Source organism: Vidua macroura, chromosome 12 (genome assembly GCF_024509145.1).
Source record: "Vidua macroura isolate BioBank_ID:100142 chromosome 12, ASM2450914v1, whole genome shotgun sequence".
In the NCBI taxonomy this organism is placed as follows: Eukaryota; Metazoa; Chordata; class Aves; order Passeriformes; family Viduidae; genus Vidua; species Vidua macroura.
The window spans coordinates 9,267,446-9,288,689 of NC_071582.1; the positions used below are offsets into that span (position 1 = coordinate 9,267,446).

General features: G+C 39.9%; 1 protein-coding gene across 1 annotated transcript in view; it reads left to right on the forward strand.

Annotated features, from left to right (window-relative positions):
* Positions 1-21,244, forward strand: part of PRTG (protogenin) — a 76,441-nt gene that overhangs the window by 43,897 nt on the left and 11,300 nt on the right. The window contains 1 exon segment of the mRNA XM_053988698.1: positions 21,000-21,095. Within this exon segment, the coding sequence (XP_053844673.1) occupies positions 21,000-21,095 (96 nt within the window).

The following is a 21,244-nucleotide window of genomic DNA, read 5'->3' on the forward strand; positions in this document are numbered from 1 at the left end:
CAAAATAAATACCCACAGTTTCACATAGACATTTGTTTGTGTTAAAGGTCTTAGCATTTATTTTTCAATAGCAGGCCATTTCCTAGTCCAGTGTAAAAATCCATTATTACTTGAATGTGCCACAGGAGCAGACTCTTGGGTGCATACCATGCATTTTTGCCTCTATTTTTAATTCCTCCATTGCTTCCTCCTGGTCTAGAAATTTTTCCCTCACAGAAAGTCTTTCATTGTGAGACTTGATAAGTCTGCTGGTACCAGGTAATGGTTCAGAAGTTGAAGTGAGTTTTGCTGGTGGAAGAGTTTGTTGGGGAACCTTCTCACAGTGCAACAGGAGAGGGATTGGAAAAACTTGAAAGTTAAAACAAAGACAGTGTCCAGAGAAGCTCAGCTCCCCCTTTAAGAGTGTTCAGATTATTATTTTCAAAGAGTATTTAAATCATGTGCATGTGCATCTGTGCCTCCATGAAGTTGGTATCACTGCTGGGCTGAGTGGATGTTTGCCTGTCAGAGCTCACTGTGTTTGCAGCTGTATCATTGGTGGGGAAGTGGAGCCTACACAAGGATGGCAGTGCCTCAGAAGAACCCATCTGAATCTTGTCTGGGAGGATAAAATCAAATTCAACTTCTTGGTTAGCAAACTCAAAGCATGATCAGTTCTGGTGCTGTGACACGAGAACTGTTTTTCAAGCTGCCTGAAAATCTCAATCGCTGAACTTCACTGTTCAGTTCTTATCATGCTGGCAATTAATTAAATGAATGCCACTGGTGATGTCTGTGTGCCTTTAGCCTCCAAGCCTTCTATACTTGGAGGGAGGGAGGGAGGAAAGCAAGAATTCACTCTGCTAATTCATTCTTCCCTGGCTGCTGTGTGGGAGCTGTACCACCCTGGTGCTGGCAGTTGCATGAGAGTGTCAGGAAGTTGCACTTTGGTGACAAGGCCGATGTAGGGTGCCAGTAAATGCACCCAAAACCCTGAGGCCAGGAGGTACTGGCAGAGAAGTGCACATGTTCTGTAGGTGCTTTTTGCTGCGTGATGATATCAGAGTAACACCTCTCACACAGACACCTTAGGGGATGGAAAAACGAGTCTGTTTGCTTTGGTGAAAATGCCCTGAGCACGGGAGCCCACAGCTCCTTGGCCTTTCCCTGAGGAGGCCCCTCCCCAGCACAGCCTGTGCTGGGAGCATTGCTGCCTCTCCAGGGCCTGGCGCTGCAGGGGCACTGGGCAGGAGCTGCCAAGTGCTGGATGGCCATGAAATGGAATGTATGGAGTGTGTCATAAAATAAACCATTAAACTAATAAATTGGTTGATGATTCCTGAGAGGCTTGGAGACACTGCAATGCAAGCTTTCTCTCTGGCAAAGCTTCTCCTGTGCTGATGGGGTCATCTGAACTGTTTAACATGAGGTGCATAATAGCCCTGGTACTTCTCCTGTTACCCTGGTTTTACATTACCTATTGGCATTTTTCCCTGCCCCAGTCTAGTACTTTTGGGGAAAAAAAAATAGATTCTGTCAGGCTCATGTGTGTGATGTACTCCAAAAAGTTTGGTCTTAATCAGAAAAGCTTCCCCGTCTGAAAGCTCTGCCTCTTCCCAGTTATAGAGAGGAGAAATAAAGCAAAGTGCATTTCCCAGTGTTCCTTGACTTGGACAATATTTCCAAGTGAAGAATTTGTCAAAGTCTGAATGACACAAAGGCACGTTTTGTGACCCTGCATGGCACTCCCCTTTGGAAATGGAGCTTCTGCTGAAAAATTGGCCAGTATCTACTACACTTAGGATTCCCCCAGAGACTTGGCCTTCAGTTGTTTAATTTCCCTGGGATCTATTTATATTGTGTTACAGCCATGACTGTAGCTAAGCTTTAGTCCAGGGCAGCAAAGATGACAAGGTCATTCAACAGTCTATTGAAATTGAATAAGGGTGTGTAAGAAGAGTCAGTGCAAAGAATTCCTCCAGTTAAGCTGCCTGCTGCATATCACCCAAGCTTTTCTTGTAATGATCCTGTTAAAGTGCTTTAAAGTTTCATAAAGCAGTTGATAGGATGGTGAGATAGCACACAGCAGTTTCATTTGCACCATATTGCAAATGAATGTGCTGGAAAATGTAAGTTTTAAAAACTTAATGGCATCTCTGACAGAGCTGATGCTATCTTTCTTAAGAACTGCAAATGCTGAAGTATTGAGAAGGAACACTAAGTGCATTTCATATGTTAATGCAGTCATTTCTGAAAGCTGGGGCTATAATTTCAGTTTTATCCCGTGTTTTGTTGGTGTTAAAATGTAGTCTCACATGCTTGTATCTGACAGTTCTGGAATACTGAAAATTGTGTATATGGGAGTTGATATTGCTTTTTGTTTATAGGGTACTGTGGAAATTTAGTTTGGAATTCCCATACAAATTCAAGGAGCCAGGTATTCCTACAGTTCCATGAAGTGATGTGAAAGAAACACAGGTTTTTCTTGAGAAATGCTCTTTTTTTTTTTTTTATTGTTAACTGTTCTCAAATGGTATTAAAGAAAATATAATTTACTAGGACAGATGTACTTTTTTCTGCTTGAGGTATTTTACATCAGATCAGACATGCACAGTTGGTGAAATGCTGATTTGAGCAAAAAGACAACTCTGTTAAAAAAATAATCAGAAATTGCTTTAGTTCTTAAAAAAGATCAACTAAAAGCTCAGTTTTCTTGCTTGGAAAACCAGATGATTGCACTGCCTGCTGTATATACTGTGGTCATTTTATTTACATTGTTACATAGTAGAAAGTGTGTAATAGCTCAGTAGGTGACCAGGACAAATATTATCATTTATTTCCACTGTTTACAGCTGGGTCAGTCTAGTGTTTACTCCTGCTGATTACATCCTTAAACTAAACCTCTTATCTGTCAATTCCCCTGATTGTGTGTAACAGCCTTGCTACTACTACTTATCAGCTAAAACATAAGGGATTTGCTGAGAGGGGAGGAGGAATTGGTTAAATTGCACAGGAATAAAACCAAAAGCCCTGGAAGTAAACTGGGTATGTTTAAAATCAGCTAACTGTGACCCCTTTCTCTTCCCCAGCCATGGCAGATTATGTATATTTGTGGCTGACAAACCCAAGCTCTTGCCTAGTCCTGCTATGATAGTGCTTCTATGGCACCTCAATAAACAAGAGACACATTCCTTGCTCCACAGTCATGAAAGACAGACCTGTCACCACTCTAAATGAGTCTGTCTTCCAAATGTAGACATGGCATATCTGCATATCATTTTTTCCTGGCTTTTTGTCCCTTTCAGGTTTTGAAAGTTAGATTGTAGATTAGAAGAGAGAATGGAGGGAACTTTATTACCCTGTAACATTTTTACCTGTAAGATATCAAAGCAAATGCTTCTTTGATAAGCTTTTAACTCTTTTATATAAGAACCATATTGCATTTTACAGGCTGTAAATGCACATAGAGATCAAACTAGGTTTTGTGTTTTGTTGTGATTTACAAACTGCTGCCTCTTGTTTTGTTTCCAGTGTGTGGCAGTGCTAGTAATTTCTCCAGGGCTGTTTTGTAGCAGAGAGCTCCCTTTAGGCTCAGATTTACCATCCATGCTTGTGGAAGACCAGACTGAATGGCAGAGGCAGGGAAGGCATCAAATCTCTGTCCTGTGTGGCATTTCTGCTCGTGTGCTTGCTGGTCTGTGTGCAGCTGGGCTGTACAGGGGGATAGCAGGAGGCTGCACAGTGCAAATACACTGATACCAGGTGACCAGACACTGGTTCCAGACCCACACACTGGGTTCATGCCTTCCTTATGGAAGGCAAATACTGCACTGCTCTGTTTAGGCGAAAAATTGATTCATCAGGGTTGTAAAGTGAATTCTTACTGGGCGAAACTGAAGCTGATGTTGAAGTCTGTGGCCCTTTGTTGGAGCTTGTTGGCCTGACTTCCGTTACATCAACTGTGTTTTGGGCAAAGCTTTATTTAAGCACTGAGTGGGAATCCCTGATAAATATCAGCTTGTTCTGAGCAGATTTGCTGGGGAGTAGCCAGTTAACTGTCAGCTGCTAATGCTGCATACCTTCTGTGCAGTTCAAGTGACACATCTGTAAAAAACTGTAATGCCTTCCTTCCTGTGTAGTTCTGCCATTATTTGTTTTGCATTATGCAATATTGCAGATTTGTATCATTATTGCATATTTTCACTTTAATTTTTGTTTTTAAAAATATTGCTTTGTCCTCTATGTTTTCTGTCAGAATTTAAATTTACTTCTCTTAAAGAAATTTGATTTATATGTTTTTCTAAACCACATCACAATTACTTCTGCCTGTGTTTTTTGTTGTTTTTTTTTTAAGTAAATGTTATTGTCATACAGTTAATTTCTAGTGGAAAGCTTTAATTAATTTTTAATGTATTTGCCATTTTTAAATTACACCATCAAGCCTCTCTAGGTTACCAATTTAGTCAGTAATCAACTGCAGTATGCACTGGAGTACTGACATTTGTAACACCTGCATTAGCAGCATAACCTGTTTTGGTGTTGATTAAAATGTTATGTATGACAGACCCTTATGAAGAGGAGTCCTTGGGCTTTCTTTTACTTAGCTACAGAGTCATGGATTGGCTCTAAAACTCATGGAAATGTATTAATTTGTTAGCATGATAAGCACTTAATCTTGGGTCAGAAAGATGCATTCTTGTTCTCTTAACTAAGGTCTTTCATGAACAGGTAGATTGTGTTTTGAAAGGATTTTTATGTCTAACATATTTTTATGTTACCTTCTGGAACATGATCTGGTCCAGTTTGCACTTGGTTATTTGGTAAAATAGCTGTGATATCCCCATTTAAACATGCCTTGACTTTCAACTTCCCAAGCTAGTGGCTCTTTAAAGGGGAAGCACATGGCAAGGGAGTAGATCCTCAGCGCAGAGTAAATGTTGAGTGTACTGTACTTAAAAAAATCAAAATCAAGAGCGCTAAGACAAGTTAAGCCCTGCTCTAAAGAGATCCTGTGAGCTGTCAGGATGAGAGAAGTGTCATTGTTTGGGACGATGCCCTGTAGCAATGTTAAAGGCAATAATGTGAAGATATGGGCTTTGCTAAGGCAATAGGAGAAATTATGTTCCATGGGCCCACTCCAGCAGCATGGAGGGGTTTTGCCTATTTTTGAGACTTTTGCCTCTTTATCAACTGTCCCCATGACTGAGTTGGACACATGTTTTTCTCAGGAGATCAGATTTATTGTGTAACAACTCTAAGAACTGGAATCAAGGGTGCTTCAAAGCCTTTAAAGTAGGAGGAGAAGATTTTTTGCACTCTGGCAAAATAACTTGCTAGCCTGTAGTGAAACAAAATGTGTTGTCTTCAGGGTATTTAAAGGTAAACTTTTCCATGGTGGGAAAGCGATTAGAATCTTGCAGGAAATGCTCTCTGCTGCTCTGAGTTCCTGGGGTAGGAATTCCACCCTTTAGAGCTAAACCTGTGTGGGAATTCAGCTGGGAGATGGTGTCATGTTGATTGAGTAACAGTTAGGATGCATGCAAATAGTGTTGCATTGTTCATTTGCTGGAGCTGAAGGTTAAAATTTGCTTCATGAAAGGACATATTGATCACTCCTTACAATAAGAAAGTAGTAAATAACTTTAAATTAAGAACCTCCAAAATGTTTTTAACGTTACAATGGATATGTAATAAGTATGTTTTGATAGCTGTAAAAGTGACCAGTAAATGGGGACTAAATTTCTTGAAACTGGAAATTAAGTTAAATGTATAACCCCTGTTTAAAGCTAAAAATGAGCAAGCAGATAATGATGACAGGAATGACCAGATGAGTGATACGTTTCTTAAACCAAACAACAAAATAAACTAAACAAAAGGACCCCAGAAATCTGAACTACTATGTACATTCCTTATGTACAACCCTTTTTAGGTTTAAAAAGAACTCTAAATATGGTGGGTGGTTTTTTTTCCCCTCCTTTTTTTTTTCCTGGAATGAGAGGATTTGTCTCTGGGAGACAGCATTATTTAATTTGCTATTTATTGGACTTCATTAGTAAAATACTTAAGTCCTGGATTGCAAAGAAACTGCTCCTTGGAGAAAGCTTAGAGAAAACTCCTGTTATAGGAAATTAAATCAACATTGTCCATTAATCATACTACATGTCAACCCCCAGACCTCTCTTGATTGTTCTTGGTGAATGTGAGGAACCATTAGATGTGTGAGGTCCTTAAAGGTCTGAGTAAGTCAAAGGGGAAGAGTTTAAAAAAATGCCACCATTAGCACATGAAAGAGACTTCAGAGTGGACAGAAGAAAACATTTGCTGTACAGGGCTAGTTACATTTCTTAATTTTTTTTCCTTTTTTATTTATTATTTTCTTCCGTTGTTAAACAACAATCCAGATGTTGTGATCCAAATGTTAATTTAATTCATCCTGAAGGTTTTTTTCATTAGCTTTTTTTTTTCTGGGGTCATGTTACTAGTTGTAGTTGTATGGGAAAGGTAAGAATAGGGGATCTTTGTAATTTCTGTGTTAGTGATAAGTAAACACACTTCTAAAGCTAAGCTAATATGCCTTCTGGTAGCTTCCCTGTCTTGAGTAACACCTTGGTTATATATTTGCCATGAAAGCATTATTGCTAACAGAAGCATTTTTTCAATTTTGGGAAAAGATGCAATTGTGAAAAAGTGCATGTTTGTTTTTTTTTTGGGCTTCCTGGAGTCACACTTCTCTGGCAAATGAAGGGGGGATGCAGGAAGCGGGGAAAAAAACAATCTTGTGTTGGAAGAAGCCCCTCTTGCTGTAAAACATCTCTTCCATACCTGGGATTTGAAGTTTTTTGTTTGGTTGGTTTGTTTTGGGGTGTTTTTTGGGCTTTTTTTGGGTGTGCGGTTTTTTGGTTTTTTTGGTTTTTTTTTTTTTTTTTTTTTTTTTTTTTTTTGTTGGTTGGTTTTTTTTGTTGTGGTGGTAGATTTTTTTTTGTTTCTAATCTAAGAAAAAGGTTTAGTATAAATAAAATTTGCATAAAAAGTGTATTTCAACATTTATACTCACTTTCAAAGTGGTTTTTTACCTTTATAATAGCCAAATATTGTACCCCTGTTCAAGCTGGTTATCATTACAGAACAAAACCAACCACTTGTTAGTGCACGTGCTTGTAGAAACCAGGACAGGGAAATCATTCTGATCCTCTTTGGTAGAGCTGTGAAAGACTTGAGTTTTCTGCCTCTGGTGGCATCCAGTTGAGCATGCTGGGGCTCTTTGTACAACTGACACTTTTGTATACTCAGACACAGGAGGAGTATACAGAATCCTGTATGCAAATACGCCTTGAAAATGTGGATTTTTTTTAAAGTAGGTGAACTGAAGATATTTTGGGGTGGTAGGTAGGATGGTGTATGTGGGAGAAGAGAGAGGTGGATGGATAGATGTTGCACTACTGTGCCTTTAGCCCATTTACCAACTTTCTCCCTTGTGTATTCGAGGTGCAGGGAGGGCTGTGCTCACAGCCTGCTGCCCAGCTCAGTATGTGTGGGTCGGTATTTGCATGTTTATATAGACACTGTTGGGAGAAAATAGGATATCTTTTTGATCCTCTTTGTCTTAGTCTAGCCCACCATTTCTCCATCACAAGCGTACCTCTCACTGTGTTAGTACTTTAGTATACTATTCATACTAATTTTAGTTAGTATTCATTGTTATTTCCATGATAATTTCTAATGGCTTAATTTGTCTTTTTTTTTTTTTTCTCTCTTCATGTCTTGGCTGCCTTCTTACAGCTTCTCACCTGCCTTTATTTAATCTCTCATAGTTTCCCATCAGCCCATGTTGCCTTGGTGACAATCACTTGCCTTAGAAATCTCTATCTGTAGCACTCCCTACCAGTTGTTCATGCTGGAAAACTTTTCTCAGAGGTGGCTTGGATGTATAAAGTCTGTGTGTTATCCAGGCAGAGTAGACAGGCACACATGGGCTGTATTTGATATCACTGTCAGATAGGCAGGGGTGTTCATCCTTCTCCTTCAGAACTGACAGCCAGATCTTGCTTCCAAGACAATCAAAAACCTTAAGAAAAGCACCAAAGCACAGAAAAGTGAACTGCTTAGTGTGATTCAGAGTGCAGGCACGAGAGCAGGCACTCCAGCTGACCCAGCACTGCCTACACCTCCTTCTTTCCCTTGAGCCTCCCTGGAAGATCTGTCTCTCAAGGGTCATCTCCCCCTTGCTGGAGCCTGGAGGAGTCTGCCCGTGGGACCTCAGAGCCTGTGCTATCTCTTGTACCCCTGTGCAGGGCAGCTCTGCCTGGAGCATCCACCTTAGGCAGTTATTTTTATTTCCACTTTTCTAATAACACATGTTCATCTGTCTGTGCTAAGAACACGTGCTGTGCTCTTCCAGCAGTTTGTAAGCATTCCCATGGGTTTCACAGGTGACTGAGTGTTCACTGTCCCATGGTACACACTGGGTACCTGGAGCACAAGGAAGAGAAGGGCCCTTTTCATGGACTGCTCAGGTACTGATCAGGTGATCATGGACTGATCAGGTGATGGTTTAAGCTGAGCGTGATAATCATATCCCTGCAGTCAGTGACAGAACTGAGCTGTGAATGTGCAGCTTTCCAGCTTTGCATTCAGTCTATTAGATAACAGCTCCCCCTTGAGGGAAATGTCTTTTCATAATAAACTCATAGCTCTGGGATCAGTGGAGTTTCTTGGGTAGGTTTGAGGGTCACAGTTTCACCAGGCTGGATAAAACAAAGTGGACTCATGGTGGCTGTGCTGAGTCCTGACCACTGCCAGGGCTCCCTCTGCTGCCTTGGGATGTTGTTCGGCTCTCAGAATTCATCCAAGTGCAACTCAGAGCACAATAAAGTAGCAAAAGGTGGCACTTTTGGAAGAAAACACCCCATATTTCTTGTGTACTCTGTGAATTCGTGCTGCTGCTCTCTGTGCTTCACACTTGTGACACTTGTGTCGGGGCACAGGGACGGGGTGGAAGTGGCAGAGGAAGGCAGTGGCAGCAGTGAGTGGCTGAAGGGGAGGGGAGCAGGCTGGTTTCTTTCAGCAGCAGCACAGCTAATGCTGCTTTAAAATGCTCATCAAACTGCAGGCTCAACAGAGCATTTGTAAAACTGAATTGATGATGGAAAACCCTTTCAATTGTACAGAGAGAGATAGCTAGCTAAGAGTTAAGTAGCTGTGTGTTTATTTTACTTAAGCAATCAATCAGTCAGACTGCTTTCCACTTCCTAAGTGTTGTATAAACTTCATATGCAGAGGGATTACATCAAGATAATTTTCTTCTCCTTTTTTCAATCAGGATACTGATATAGGTTGAATTTAAATCTTGAATGCATTAGAAAAGTTAACAAAAATAACTTTCATTATTAACTGTATCCTACTTGTTTGCTCTGTACCTTTCAGTTTGTTAATACAATGTTTGACAGGTATTAAATGCTTGTTCTTCACAAAACTATTAAATAATGCAGTAGGTAAGGCAGAAGATTTACATTATAACTTGTCTGTGGTCAAACATCTGGACAGCAGTAGCATTGCTTCCTACAAAAACTGATTTTGTGTATTAAAAAGAAAAGTTAAACATTTTGAAGGAAAAATTTAAACAAGAACAAATTCCCATGTATATAGTTTTGGAAAATACTTTACAGATAGAAGAAACTTTCTAAAATAAAAGGACACAATAATTAAAATTCTGCTGCAGTTTCTGCAGAGGTATGCTTTCTTTCCTATGTTGTTATTGTTATCCTATAAAGTACAATAGTTTCTACCTGTAGTAAATACTATCTATATTAAAAACATATAATGTTGTAAAACCCATTTCTATGGGGGGAAAGATACACTTTTGTCTTTATGAAATACAACAAAGTGTAAAATAAATAGTAGAAGCTGTGTTGTCAGCCAGAAGAGCAAAATATTTTCAAAAGTTTGAGGAAGCCTGAAATCTTTTAGGCTACTCTTCTTGTTTAACTGCTTCTTTGTGTGGACATTAAGAATCTTTAAAAGGGTACTCAGGCCACAGTTCACTGAGTAAAGAATTTGAGCTCCTAAGAATATTAGGTCCAAATTCAGATTGCACATGTTGACCTCTTTTACACCACCTGCAAGATTTGTCTATGGTGCTTTCAAGAGTTGGTGTTTCAGAAACTTGGTCTTAATTAAATAGTCTTCAAATAAACCATTAACATCTATTTAACTAAAGGCAACAACATCATTAACTTGCACAGCTGCTGCCACTAATACAGACTGAGTAATCCTCCTGATAAATTATCTTACAAGAGTGGAGTCTTGGCCTGGAAAGAGAAGAACACAAGATGTCATTGAAATACTGTTTTGGGAGGAATCAATGTGGAGATGAAAAGTTACTATAATTTTGACAGATATTTGGCCTTCTAGATAGGTGTTTTCAGCATACTGAAAGCAGTCAAAAATGAGTGTATGTAGTATATCAGGCTTCATTGCCTGGTGGCAAGCTGTCACTTACTGTGTTCTTTTAATAAATGTTTAATTGCAAATTCATATCACAAAACTAATTATAAATAGCTTCTGCCAGTGTGCCATTGGATGTAACAGTGGTGAATGTTAGAGCCAAGGGTTGTCATTACAACTGGAAATTTTCTTTATGACATGTTTTATAAGTTTGGGATGTGCTGTATGAAAATGCAAAGGGTAAAAGTAACACTGCTGTGCCAAACCATTAGGGAGGTGGTTCAGCGTAATCTAAATGTAATTAAAATGAATACCCTTCCTAAACGTCAAAGATATGCAACCAGTCAGAGACACTGAAGGGAATGAGGCCTCTAAGAAAATAGGGAGAGAAATGTAACAGACATGTTCATGTATGGGAGAAATCCTGCATTTCACAGCTGAGGAAACAGAGCCCTGTGTCCTCAGGCCATCACACTTCAGGTGGAATACTGAGCTAAGGCATTTGAAATGAACTCTTTACAAGTACTGTTAGCTGTCTTCCCTGCTTCCTGGTTTACTAACATGTGTAATTGGATAATATTTAGCATTATATGATGGATTTTCAATGAATAATTTATATTAAAAGTAGTGTAATAGAGAAAGCTCAATGCCACCCCTTCTGTAGTTGTGGGGGTTTTTTAATGCGTCTGGATTTAACTTCAGTAAATTAAGAATTAGGGTTCTAATATTAGCATTAAATGTATCAGTCGAGCTGGCAGCTCGAGCATGACAAATGGGTCAGTTTAGCAATTTCACTACAAAATTTGTCAGCTGTCTGGGTTAGTTTGCCCCTCTTCTCCTGTATTCAACCAATGAGTGCCAAATTTTGAGCTTCCTTTAGAGGCTGCTTTATTTACATCTGCAGACAGTCTGTATGATAATAGTTCAGTGCTCACACAACTGTGCATGCCCCCAGGCCCGTGGACACGAGTGCAGGTGGGTGTCTGTCTGTCCTGCAGTGCCCCTTGGCTCCCGGTGTCCCTGCAGTGAGAGGGAGCTGTGTGTGAGCAGAACAGGGCCTGTGACACCTGCAATAACAGAACATCCTGCTGGAGGCTGGGCCCTAATTGTAGATGCAGCTGGATAGAGCCCATGCAGCCGAAATTTGCCTTAAGGAAAATACAGTGGTGGTTTCCCCTCGCATGTATGTTGTTTGTTTTCCTGTCATGATGGACTTGTTTGACACCTAACAAGTTGAATGTGTTTTAGTGCAGTTCCTTGTTACCTTCTGAAGGAGGAAAGAGACAGACTGATTTTTAGTTGCCCTGCCTGAAACTTTTGCATCTTGCAGTCATGCTTGCAACAGCACAGATCTTAAAGCTTGAGATCTGAGTCACCAGACCACAGATGTTTTTGCAATGAAACCGTGCACCTCCTCCAAAGTCACTGTGGTGCAAGTAATGATAGATAGTGTTTTCATTTTGCTGCACAAAAGGGTCAAAATGGCACAGGGAGTCCATGACAGACCAGCAGAAAATGTTGGTTCTGAAAGAAAATTTATATCATAGCTCCAGGGGAAAGTTTGGGCGCTGTGAACAGATTGCCTTTGTCATTGTGTGCAAATGTGTTGCTTGTAAGGTGATGCTGGATGTCAGGCAGTCAGTGCATATGTATGATAGATCTTGGCACCTAAACAAATGTTAAACCAAATTCGGTGAAGTGCTTATTGAATTGTGTTTAGGTGCATATTCTGGAAGCATTCCTCTTAGCATGAAGGCCAGGCAAATTGTCTAAACATTCTTCCTATCTGCAACCCAGACATGTTGGTCTCCACTGGGGAGATCATCTTTCCAGCCTCTTGCATCTTACAGAAAAGACCTTTTATAGCACGCTCCTGTTTTGTAGCAGCATTTCTGTGTGGGTTGTTTCTTTCCCCTTTTCCTGAGCCACTGTTGTAATGTTTGATTCACCAACAGTGTCCTGTCACTTGTGCAGGGCTCACGGCTGTATGTAAGGGAACCTGTTGTGTGGGGTGGCACATCCTGTTTGGATCACTGCATGAATCCTCAGAGGACGTGTGTGTGTTAGTAACTGGGGTAATTACAGCTCTGCTGGCTCCTTGGACACTCTCTCCCTCCCCCCTTGCCCTCCCTTTCTTCTTGCAGAGATGGCCTCTCTACATAATTCCATTAAAGTGATTGTGCTCCGAGGGGTGGACTGAGGGGCAGTGCTCTCATCTTTCAAAGCAGGACCAACGAGCAATGTGCTTTCCGCTGGGCAGCAACAAAAGAAAAGGTCTCTTAGAAGAAAAGAAGAGCACAAAAGATCAAAATTAGGTGTTTGTCCAGGCCTCTGGTATTGCTTTCAAGTTAGCTTTTGAGGGCTCACTTTGAAAACGGTGAGCCAGGCTAGTTAACATAAGGGTGTCTGCTGGTTTAGAGAGCATTGTTAGAATAATATTGGGAGAGAGCTTTTTGCTTGTGCAATTTAATAATTCTCTGAAATGCAGGAGAAACACAGGGGCTGATGGCAGACTTTACAGGCATGGTGGGAATGTCCTACACCCATGAGGAAATAGAGAAAACTTAAAATCCTTGAGATTTGCTTCACTTATTTTAAAAAGATTAGAGAGCTTTAGATAGTTCTTATTTCTGTGGGCCCCAAAGTCTAAAATGCTGTGTGCTGGGAGCTCATCCTGTCCTGCCAGCCCTCCCCCAGCAGTTTTTCTATGAAGCTGCTGTTGCTGATGGTGGGCAGTAGGAGAGGTGATGTTTTTACTGCAAGGGGGTGTGAGGTGTTGTTTGTCCTGGGGCCCTCTGAGGGATAGCACAAAGCTACAAAAGGGATACAGACCCTTTTCAGATTTAGACAAATAAGCGAGAGCCATCCAAAGCTGTTGCAAGCCAGACTGTTTAGCTGGATCAATTCACATGTGTCATATGTTCCAGTTTCTACCAAAATAAACTTTTACAATGTTGTACAAAGAACAAATTGCTTAGTTTCTACTTCAGTTATTTGGTTTGCAAAGGAAAACATGAGTATCACAGACAGTCTTTGTTCCATCTAAATGTTTAAAGTTACCTTTAAATTGAAAAAAAAAAGTCATGGCATATAAAATAATAGCGATTTGTAGCTACTCAAACTATTTTAATGTGATATTAAAACGTTTTTACTTAAAATTTTATCAATTCAGTTGTGCAACCAATTGCAATTCCATCTCATTTAAAATAAAATAAATTATATACTATTATTTAAAGCTAGTAATAATGCTTAGAAATTGCATATCCAGAGCTTCAACAAGTTTTTAAAAACTGTAATAGGACATGGTTGCTTAAGTGTGTTTAATTGTTTAATGATATGTACAAATAACGTGAAAGGGCATTTTTTAGAAAAGTGAAATAAAATCCAGTACTGAAAATCTGAGAAGGAATACCTGCTTTAGAGAAGAACAGACCTGAGTATCATCCTCCTGCCTCCCAGCTTTGTGTTTCTGTTTGGATTGATGCACTTCTCTCTGTCCTTTTCCTCTGCTACATTTGAAATGTATTTGCTTATTTTCCTAATAAGTTTCTGCTGTATTTACATTACTTTGCTTCAAAAGTACATTTTTAAGGATAGTATTTCTCAGTGCTCTTCCTTTCCCACCCTTCCCCCTTAATAATTCCCCTGGACCTCTGTTGCTTGGAGCAGACTTTGGCTAGCCCCAGATTCGGTGTCAAAGGCCATGACCCCATGTCAGAGCAGCCCATGCTGCTGGCCTCTTCTTTGAATAATTATCTGGAGTTTATTGTGTTGGAGGGATGGGCTTGGGGGCAGCACAGTCACCCTGGCAAACCAGACCAATGAGCTCTCCAGCCAGACCACTACCCAACAATGGACCCGTAGCTTACACAAAAAATCCAGCAGCACAAAAGATTAAATTAAAAATGGACATTTGGACATGGAAGTTTTGTCCTTAGAACAACTGTTTTTTCAGTCTACTGTGGGTTTGATACTTTTATCTGAAAGAAAAAAAGTATTATTTTAAATTTTGTATGCAAGGTAGAATTAAGTTGAAATATGTTCTTATCTCCTTCCCCAGTTGTTAGAATTGCTATACTGGCTGTAGCTTAAGAAGTTGTTTCTAGGTTTTTAGTCACTGAACTTGGCTTAAAACATCAATACATCAAACTTTTTTTTTTCCCCTCTAGAAATTTAGTGCTTTACCAATTATTTTATAAACAAGAGCCCCCAGTAATTTAATTTTGATCAATATTTTCCTTTTAAATTTCTGAGAACATGGATGTTCAAAACAGGCACGAAAGTGTGTTCCAACAGTAAATTATAGTAAAATGTCCATTTTCTTTCATCTTCCCTATCTTTTCCTCCCTGCAAAGAGGACTTAAAATGTCTGAAATCCAGATTGTGGGGTGCTGTCTCTTCTTATCAGGACTGAATGAAAGGCTGCTGGAGGTGGACTCACTGTTCTGGAGGGGTGGAAAAAAAAAAAGAAGTTCTTTCATGGTCTGACCTCGGATTCTTTCTTAATTTTATCTAGCCCTGACCTGTTGGCTCTGCTCTGGCTCCTTTCAAGGCCTTCAGAGCTTCACAAACATGCAGCAGCTGAAAGAAACAATGACAGGGCTTTTAGGGACTGCAATATTACACTCTCTTGTAACCTTGGCTAAGTAGCCTGTAAACAGATGCTTTCTCTGAAGCATTTGCCAGAAAGCCAAAATTTTGGCTGTATTGATATCAGCAAGCGCTTTTCAACACTTTTGGTTTAGGACTCCTGATTTTGTATTCAATATGAGCTTGAGCTGAATGAGCAGTTACCCAGAGTGTGCCCCATGTGTACAATATATAAAAACCTGCTGTTACAGGTTTTATACTTATCTTTAATGCTGTAAATTTCCCTAGGACAGAAGAATTGTATGAAAACAAATTATCAAAATCAGAATGAGATAAATTGATTTGAAGATATTGTTAATATGTAATCAGGACATTTGTATTTCTCAGTATTCTTTTGAGAAGGGAGGATAGAACTATACATTCATTAGGATTTCTCATTGGCTCTGTTGTGTTATGCTGCTTTAGTCTTAGAGAGTTTTAATAATGTAATACAATATTGAAAATGGAATTTTTGTTCCTGTGAGTGTGGAATTGACTTTATTTTTCTTAGTAACTTTTTCTAAAAGTTCGATCTGTGCAATCTTGGTAATTTAAGAATGAGGTAGCTGCATTATAAAGTGCTTCACCAGCTGCAAAGTGATTGGAAGCACATTTCTGTTTTTAGTGGTTTAAGTGCAAATACAGGCATTTAATCTTTGATGCCTCCCGTTTTTCCAGCTGTGTCCATTGGAAGTGCATGAGGACACCACCTGGCTGCTGTGAGCTATAGCTCTACCAGATGGAATGAACCTTCCCCTCCCCATGCCACCTTTATCACTTGGGAATGGCTTCAAAGCAGAGAACCTCGAGTTGCTTCTGCCTACCACTGTGTACATATTTACCAGACCATTTATACTATCCCAGGCTTTCAAAACTAGGCTCTGAATGTTGAATCTGTGTTTAACCAATAAGTAGACATGATTTGGACATACTAAAATCTTAAGTGTTGGAAAAGAAAATATAAATATGAATATGAATGTTTCTGACTGGCAGATGTTTTGTAGTTGCAAGTTTTCCCCTTCCTGAAAGAGAAATGGAAGATTTATGTAGAAGCAAGGCTGATGGCAGGAGTAAAGAATACTGAATAATTTCAAGCTGATGCAATAACATGTTCCAATGAAGTGCAGAGCAACAGAACTGCTAATAAGTCAAGTGTCAATTCTTTGTGATATTTTTGCAGTTTCTCACATCCAGACAGATAAACATCTGTGATTCTCCCTCCATGCTGGGAAATGAAATTAGTTGTCACCAAACCAGGCTGGAACATCTGAGTACACTGTAGAATTTTTCTTGAAGAATCTGTATCTGCTGTGACCTTCCTGTCTGCTTTCTGACAAGATAAATATAATTTCTAGGATTATATATCAGGGTTGGAGTAAGACAGTGAAATACACCAATAAATCATTATCATCTGAGTTGTTACTGAAATTCAGCTACTGCAATGAATTTTTCCAAGTTACAGTCCATGTTTTAAATTATAGTTCAAGTTTTTTTTTTTTTTCCTCATACTTGCAGTACTTAACTTTGCTCTAGTTTTACTCTGAGGTGTAGAACCCATTCACAGACTCACAAAATGAAGGCAAGGCTCCCCCATGTGTCTCTCTGCTGGAAGACCTACCACAGTTGGATCCGCAGGACTCACTGCAAATTTTTATGGGAGGAATGACAGGATATGGGGTTCCAGAGGAATATCACCAGGGAGCAGTGACCCACCTACAAAAACTGCCATAGGAAGATGAGGCTGATCTGACATAAATTGCAAACCAGTGATTTTTTTGGGACAGTATCTATTTTGGTATTTGAAGTTAATCAAAATAAGGCATAAACAGAAGACATAAGATACTTTTTCCTACTCTTATTTTATAGGAATATTGTTACCAGAAACAAAATTTGTGCCTCTGATGGAAGTATTATTCATGTGTTCTTAATGCTGATAGGTTTTGGTTACACAAAAAAGGTGTCTGCAGCAGATCCCTTGAACTGTGTGAAGCTACTCCAACTTATCGCATCCACTCTGTCATGTCTTTTAAGTCAATCTCTGTGTAATCCAGAGGCACTCTTGTAATAAAATTTATGAATTAGCTTTAGTGTGTTACTGTCAGCATCACTGCCAACCTCCTGAGTAGTACAGTGTAGATTTTTTGTCCTTTCCACCAGCTGATTTAAATAATAGCAATAAAAATTCCTATTAAAGACCTCTAGGTGCTGTGACAGTTTTAACACAATCTAATACAGAGATGAAATTTTGATGTGTGTTTTTTTTTACTCAAGCTGAATTTTGTTGAGTGGGCAGAGTAAATCACTGCACCTGCTTTGTTCCTGAAGGGCAGTGATTTTCTGTGGAGAGATGTGTTACTCCTGGGTCTGTTATGAGCAGAACTGTTTCCTCCAAGCCTCCTGTGGTACACACAGTGTATGGTGATGGTACACACTGATTTTGAGACTGTCAGTCCCCAGGTGGCCATGCTATCCCCAGTCTTTTATCAGTGATTTATGTGATTCATGTGTAAACTACTCAGGATACCTGTGCTGGTTAAAGATAAAGCTCCTGAAGTTTGTTTTCTGTCATGGAAGTGTCTGGTTTTGAGTGTTTGATCCAGCTGATGAACTTGAGATGAAGGTCTTTGTGCCAGGTGTGTGTTGGGATTGCTGCTGAGGAGTAAATCATATCATCAGCCTGAAAATGAAATGTAAAATTGTAAAATATATTCTAAACAGAGGCTGCTTCAGACAAAAAATATTTCCCACCACCTCATAAAACAAATAGTGAGCAAATAACTGTTGGCACTGAGCAGGTCTTTGGCAGAGCTTTGGTTACTGTGTTTGGCACATGGTGGAGCTGCATCTTGGTGGTGTTTTGATCTGGTCTTTCCTTACCTTATGTGTGTACTCTGTGAAGCAAGTTTCACATCAGTTTCTATTGCTGCTCAGTACACTGCCTTTAATTCTTTTCTAGTCTCCTTTATAGGTGACTGTAGCATTTAGCCTTTCCTAGGCCAGTACATAAGGTACTCCTCCTTCCTCACTTGCTGTTTCAGTTCTAGAAACCAGCAGATGGGTTTGACCATAGATGCCCTAACGTGTGACAGCTTAAAAATTCTGACATTGCTTTGGGCTTGAACTGGTCCTGCTACTAATTAAACCATGATATCATGGAGTGGAAATAACCCTGTTTTTCAGATGCTATAGACTAGATGGGAGACTTTACTATTAAAAAGGTTTTTCTATATAAAGATAATTTTGCTTGAAACTTCTTGTGTTATACAGGAGTAAGAAGAATAGCATTCAACATTGTGCTTCTTCTACATGTAAGGTGTTAAGGATACTTAAAGTAAGATTTTAAAAACGTGTTTTTCTCAAAGACATTTAAATTTTTTTTGTGGGAGTTAGATTTTTATTGCCTTTCTTCCACATCCCATTATTCTTCCTTTTCTCCTCAACCAAGTGTTAATGAGGAATTCAGTTTAAAAAAAAATGCGGTGAGGATAACCAGACCTCACAGCCTCCTCATTCAGCTCAGCAGGGCGCTAGAGCTCAGCTATCCCTCATTTCACAGTGAAGATGATCGGTTCTGGGTGAGCACTTTCAAAGGGCAGGGAGTTTTTGAAGGAGCTGGGCAGGATGATGGATGGCCGTGCCTGTCCCGCTGTGTCCCGCGGAAATGCGGAGGGGCAGGAGCGCGGCCGGCTGGGCACGGGCGGCCCCGCGGCTCAGCCTGCCCCGCTCGGGCTCTGCTGCGGGCAGAACGTGCGGAGCGCGCTCCTGGCGCGGCCTCACAGGCGTCCGAGGACCTCTGTGTTAAATTCTGCCCTTGCTGGTGAATCCTTCGGTTCCTGCCGCAGGTTGAGGCCTGGGAGGATGTTTCTGCTTTTCTCAGGTGCATGCTGCAATATTCCTCACCAAGGCACCCTTGATTTCAGTGGATTCAAATCACTTGGGACTTTTGAAAGGTTTTTGTCATTTATCCTTTTGGTTGGGCCAAGTGTTCTTAAATTCACCTTGCATTTTTACAATTTGTTAAAAAGATTGAATTTTTTTACCTATAGCATCTTACTATTTTTCTGAATTTTCAATATTCGAATTCTATATTTTCTTTTACCACATGCTTAAGATTATTCTGTGTGTTTGTATCCATATCCTTTTTTTCTGATTTGTAATTTGTTGCCTAGGAACAGGTGAAATCATCTGTTATAAAAGTGCTATTGTAAAGTGAAAAAAGCCTTCAAAGCAAATGAGAATTTGACTCTAGTTTAAAAAACATGGTTTTTTTCTTTTCTTTTTTTTTTTTTTCTACATTTCATTATTTACATTACCTGCTAGTGATGTTAAAGTCTTCAAAAAATGGGAATGCCCTCCTATTCTACCATTAAGGTCAAACACATCAAAGAAATACTTCAAATATAATAATCCAAATACAGGAGCCCTTTTGATTTTGCACCTATATTTGGATTTTGGTAAAATAACCTTTCAAAAAACCCATAAAATACATAGAGATGTTAATTCTACGTAGTGATATCTCATTTACAGCTGATATGGGTAACTACAGCACAAAAAGAGTGTCTATTTCAAAATACATACTAGAAGATTTTATAAAGGGCATTATTAAGAAATTACTCTGCCACCTTTACAGAAGCATCCAATCATTTTGTTCAGATGGTGTTGCTGGTGCAGTGACTGCAGAGGGAGCCAACGATCTGATGGAAACAACAGTCCTGTTCCTGGTCCAGCAATGTCAGGGCTTTGTGTTCCCGTTTGTTTCATGAGAGGCCACATCAAATCTCAGCTAAAAGGAGAAAGAGAAGAGCTTACTTTGAGAAGGGACAATATTATGGTAACTTAGGGCAAAGGAAAAAGACACGAGCAAGATCAGCACAGTTATATAACATCTGAACCTTCCGAAAATCTTAATTACAAGAAATAGGTTAATTGTCATTAGAAGAGGAGAATATCCCAGTACCTGCATTACTACTGGGGTGAGGTTTAGCTCATATAAATGGGTAGCAAATGCTGCCACCTGCAAATCATTGTTGTGTGCAAGGGGTTGGTTGCAAATGCAGTTGCAAGGGAGTAGCTGCAGGAAGCAGAGCAGCCACTCTGGTGCCTGCATTTGGCCTCCTGTGGATGTCCTACACCATCACCACTTAGAGAGCTCCAGGCCCCTTCCTAACTCATTTCTCTGCAGCAATTTTTCACTTGGATCAAGGCCAGCATGTCATCAACAGAACAGAGAAGCAGCAAACTGAAATGTGGCCAACCCAAAGGTGTGGGCAGAGAAAGGGAATGAGGAGATCCTTCCAGCTTGGAATGGTGACCCTCTAGGAGTGCCAGAACCAGCTTTCAAGAAAACATATGGAGGCAGAACTTTGTAGTCAAAGCATTATTAGCAATCCCTGTTGTTTCACAGTTTATCTCCTTCGAAGCCTGGAACCAAAACTTTTCCCACTTCTTTGCTGGGTGCTGTCTTGCCATTGCTTTGACTGCCCTGCTTCCTTGCAGCTTGTGTATCCAGAAACAAATGTTGGTCTCTGTGGACCTCCTGCTGTTTGCTTTAACAAATCTTTATTAAAGGTCTGAAAACAATATGCTGAATCGTACTATTAAATCTAGCTCTGTAGCTGTGAAGGTGTGGCTTTGTTACAGATAGAAATGTGGTATTTGTCCTACTCCCATTGATTCTGTTACAAACCTTTCCTTTAGGCTACTGCAAATGAGACTGGGAGGTAACTGACTGTTTCTGAGCAAAGAATTGGGGGAATTCGAAAGGCTGGAGAAAAAGGCAGATTTCCAGGCATCCAGCCTGTCTGTCAGTCCACTGCTTGTAGCAAATAAGTTTTGAAACAAACTTTCAAGAGCATCAATTTGTCTATCTGTAGAAGTCCAAATATCTTTTTTTTTTCCTTTTTTTCTTTTTTTGCTTGAGCTTAATTATTCCTTTGCTCTTTCTGCAGATCCTAGAAGAAAGTATCATGTAAGGCTGCTGGCATACAACAGTATGGAAGAAGGTTATCAGGCTGACCAAACAGTCAGCACTCCAGGATGTGTCTGTAAGTGTTGTAGATGCATGAAGAATTTACTGAGAGTTGAGGTTTTTCAAAGTCCCAGCAGCTCTGTGTTTTTAACTTTTAAATAATCAATTAATTCTGTGTAAAACAGAGAACAAGAAAGATCAGTGACAAATCCTGCCTTAGTCATC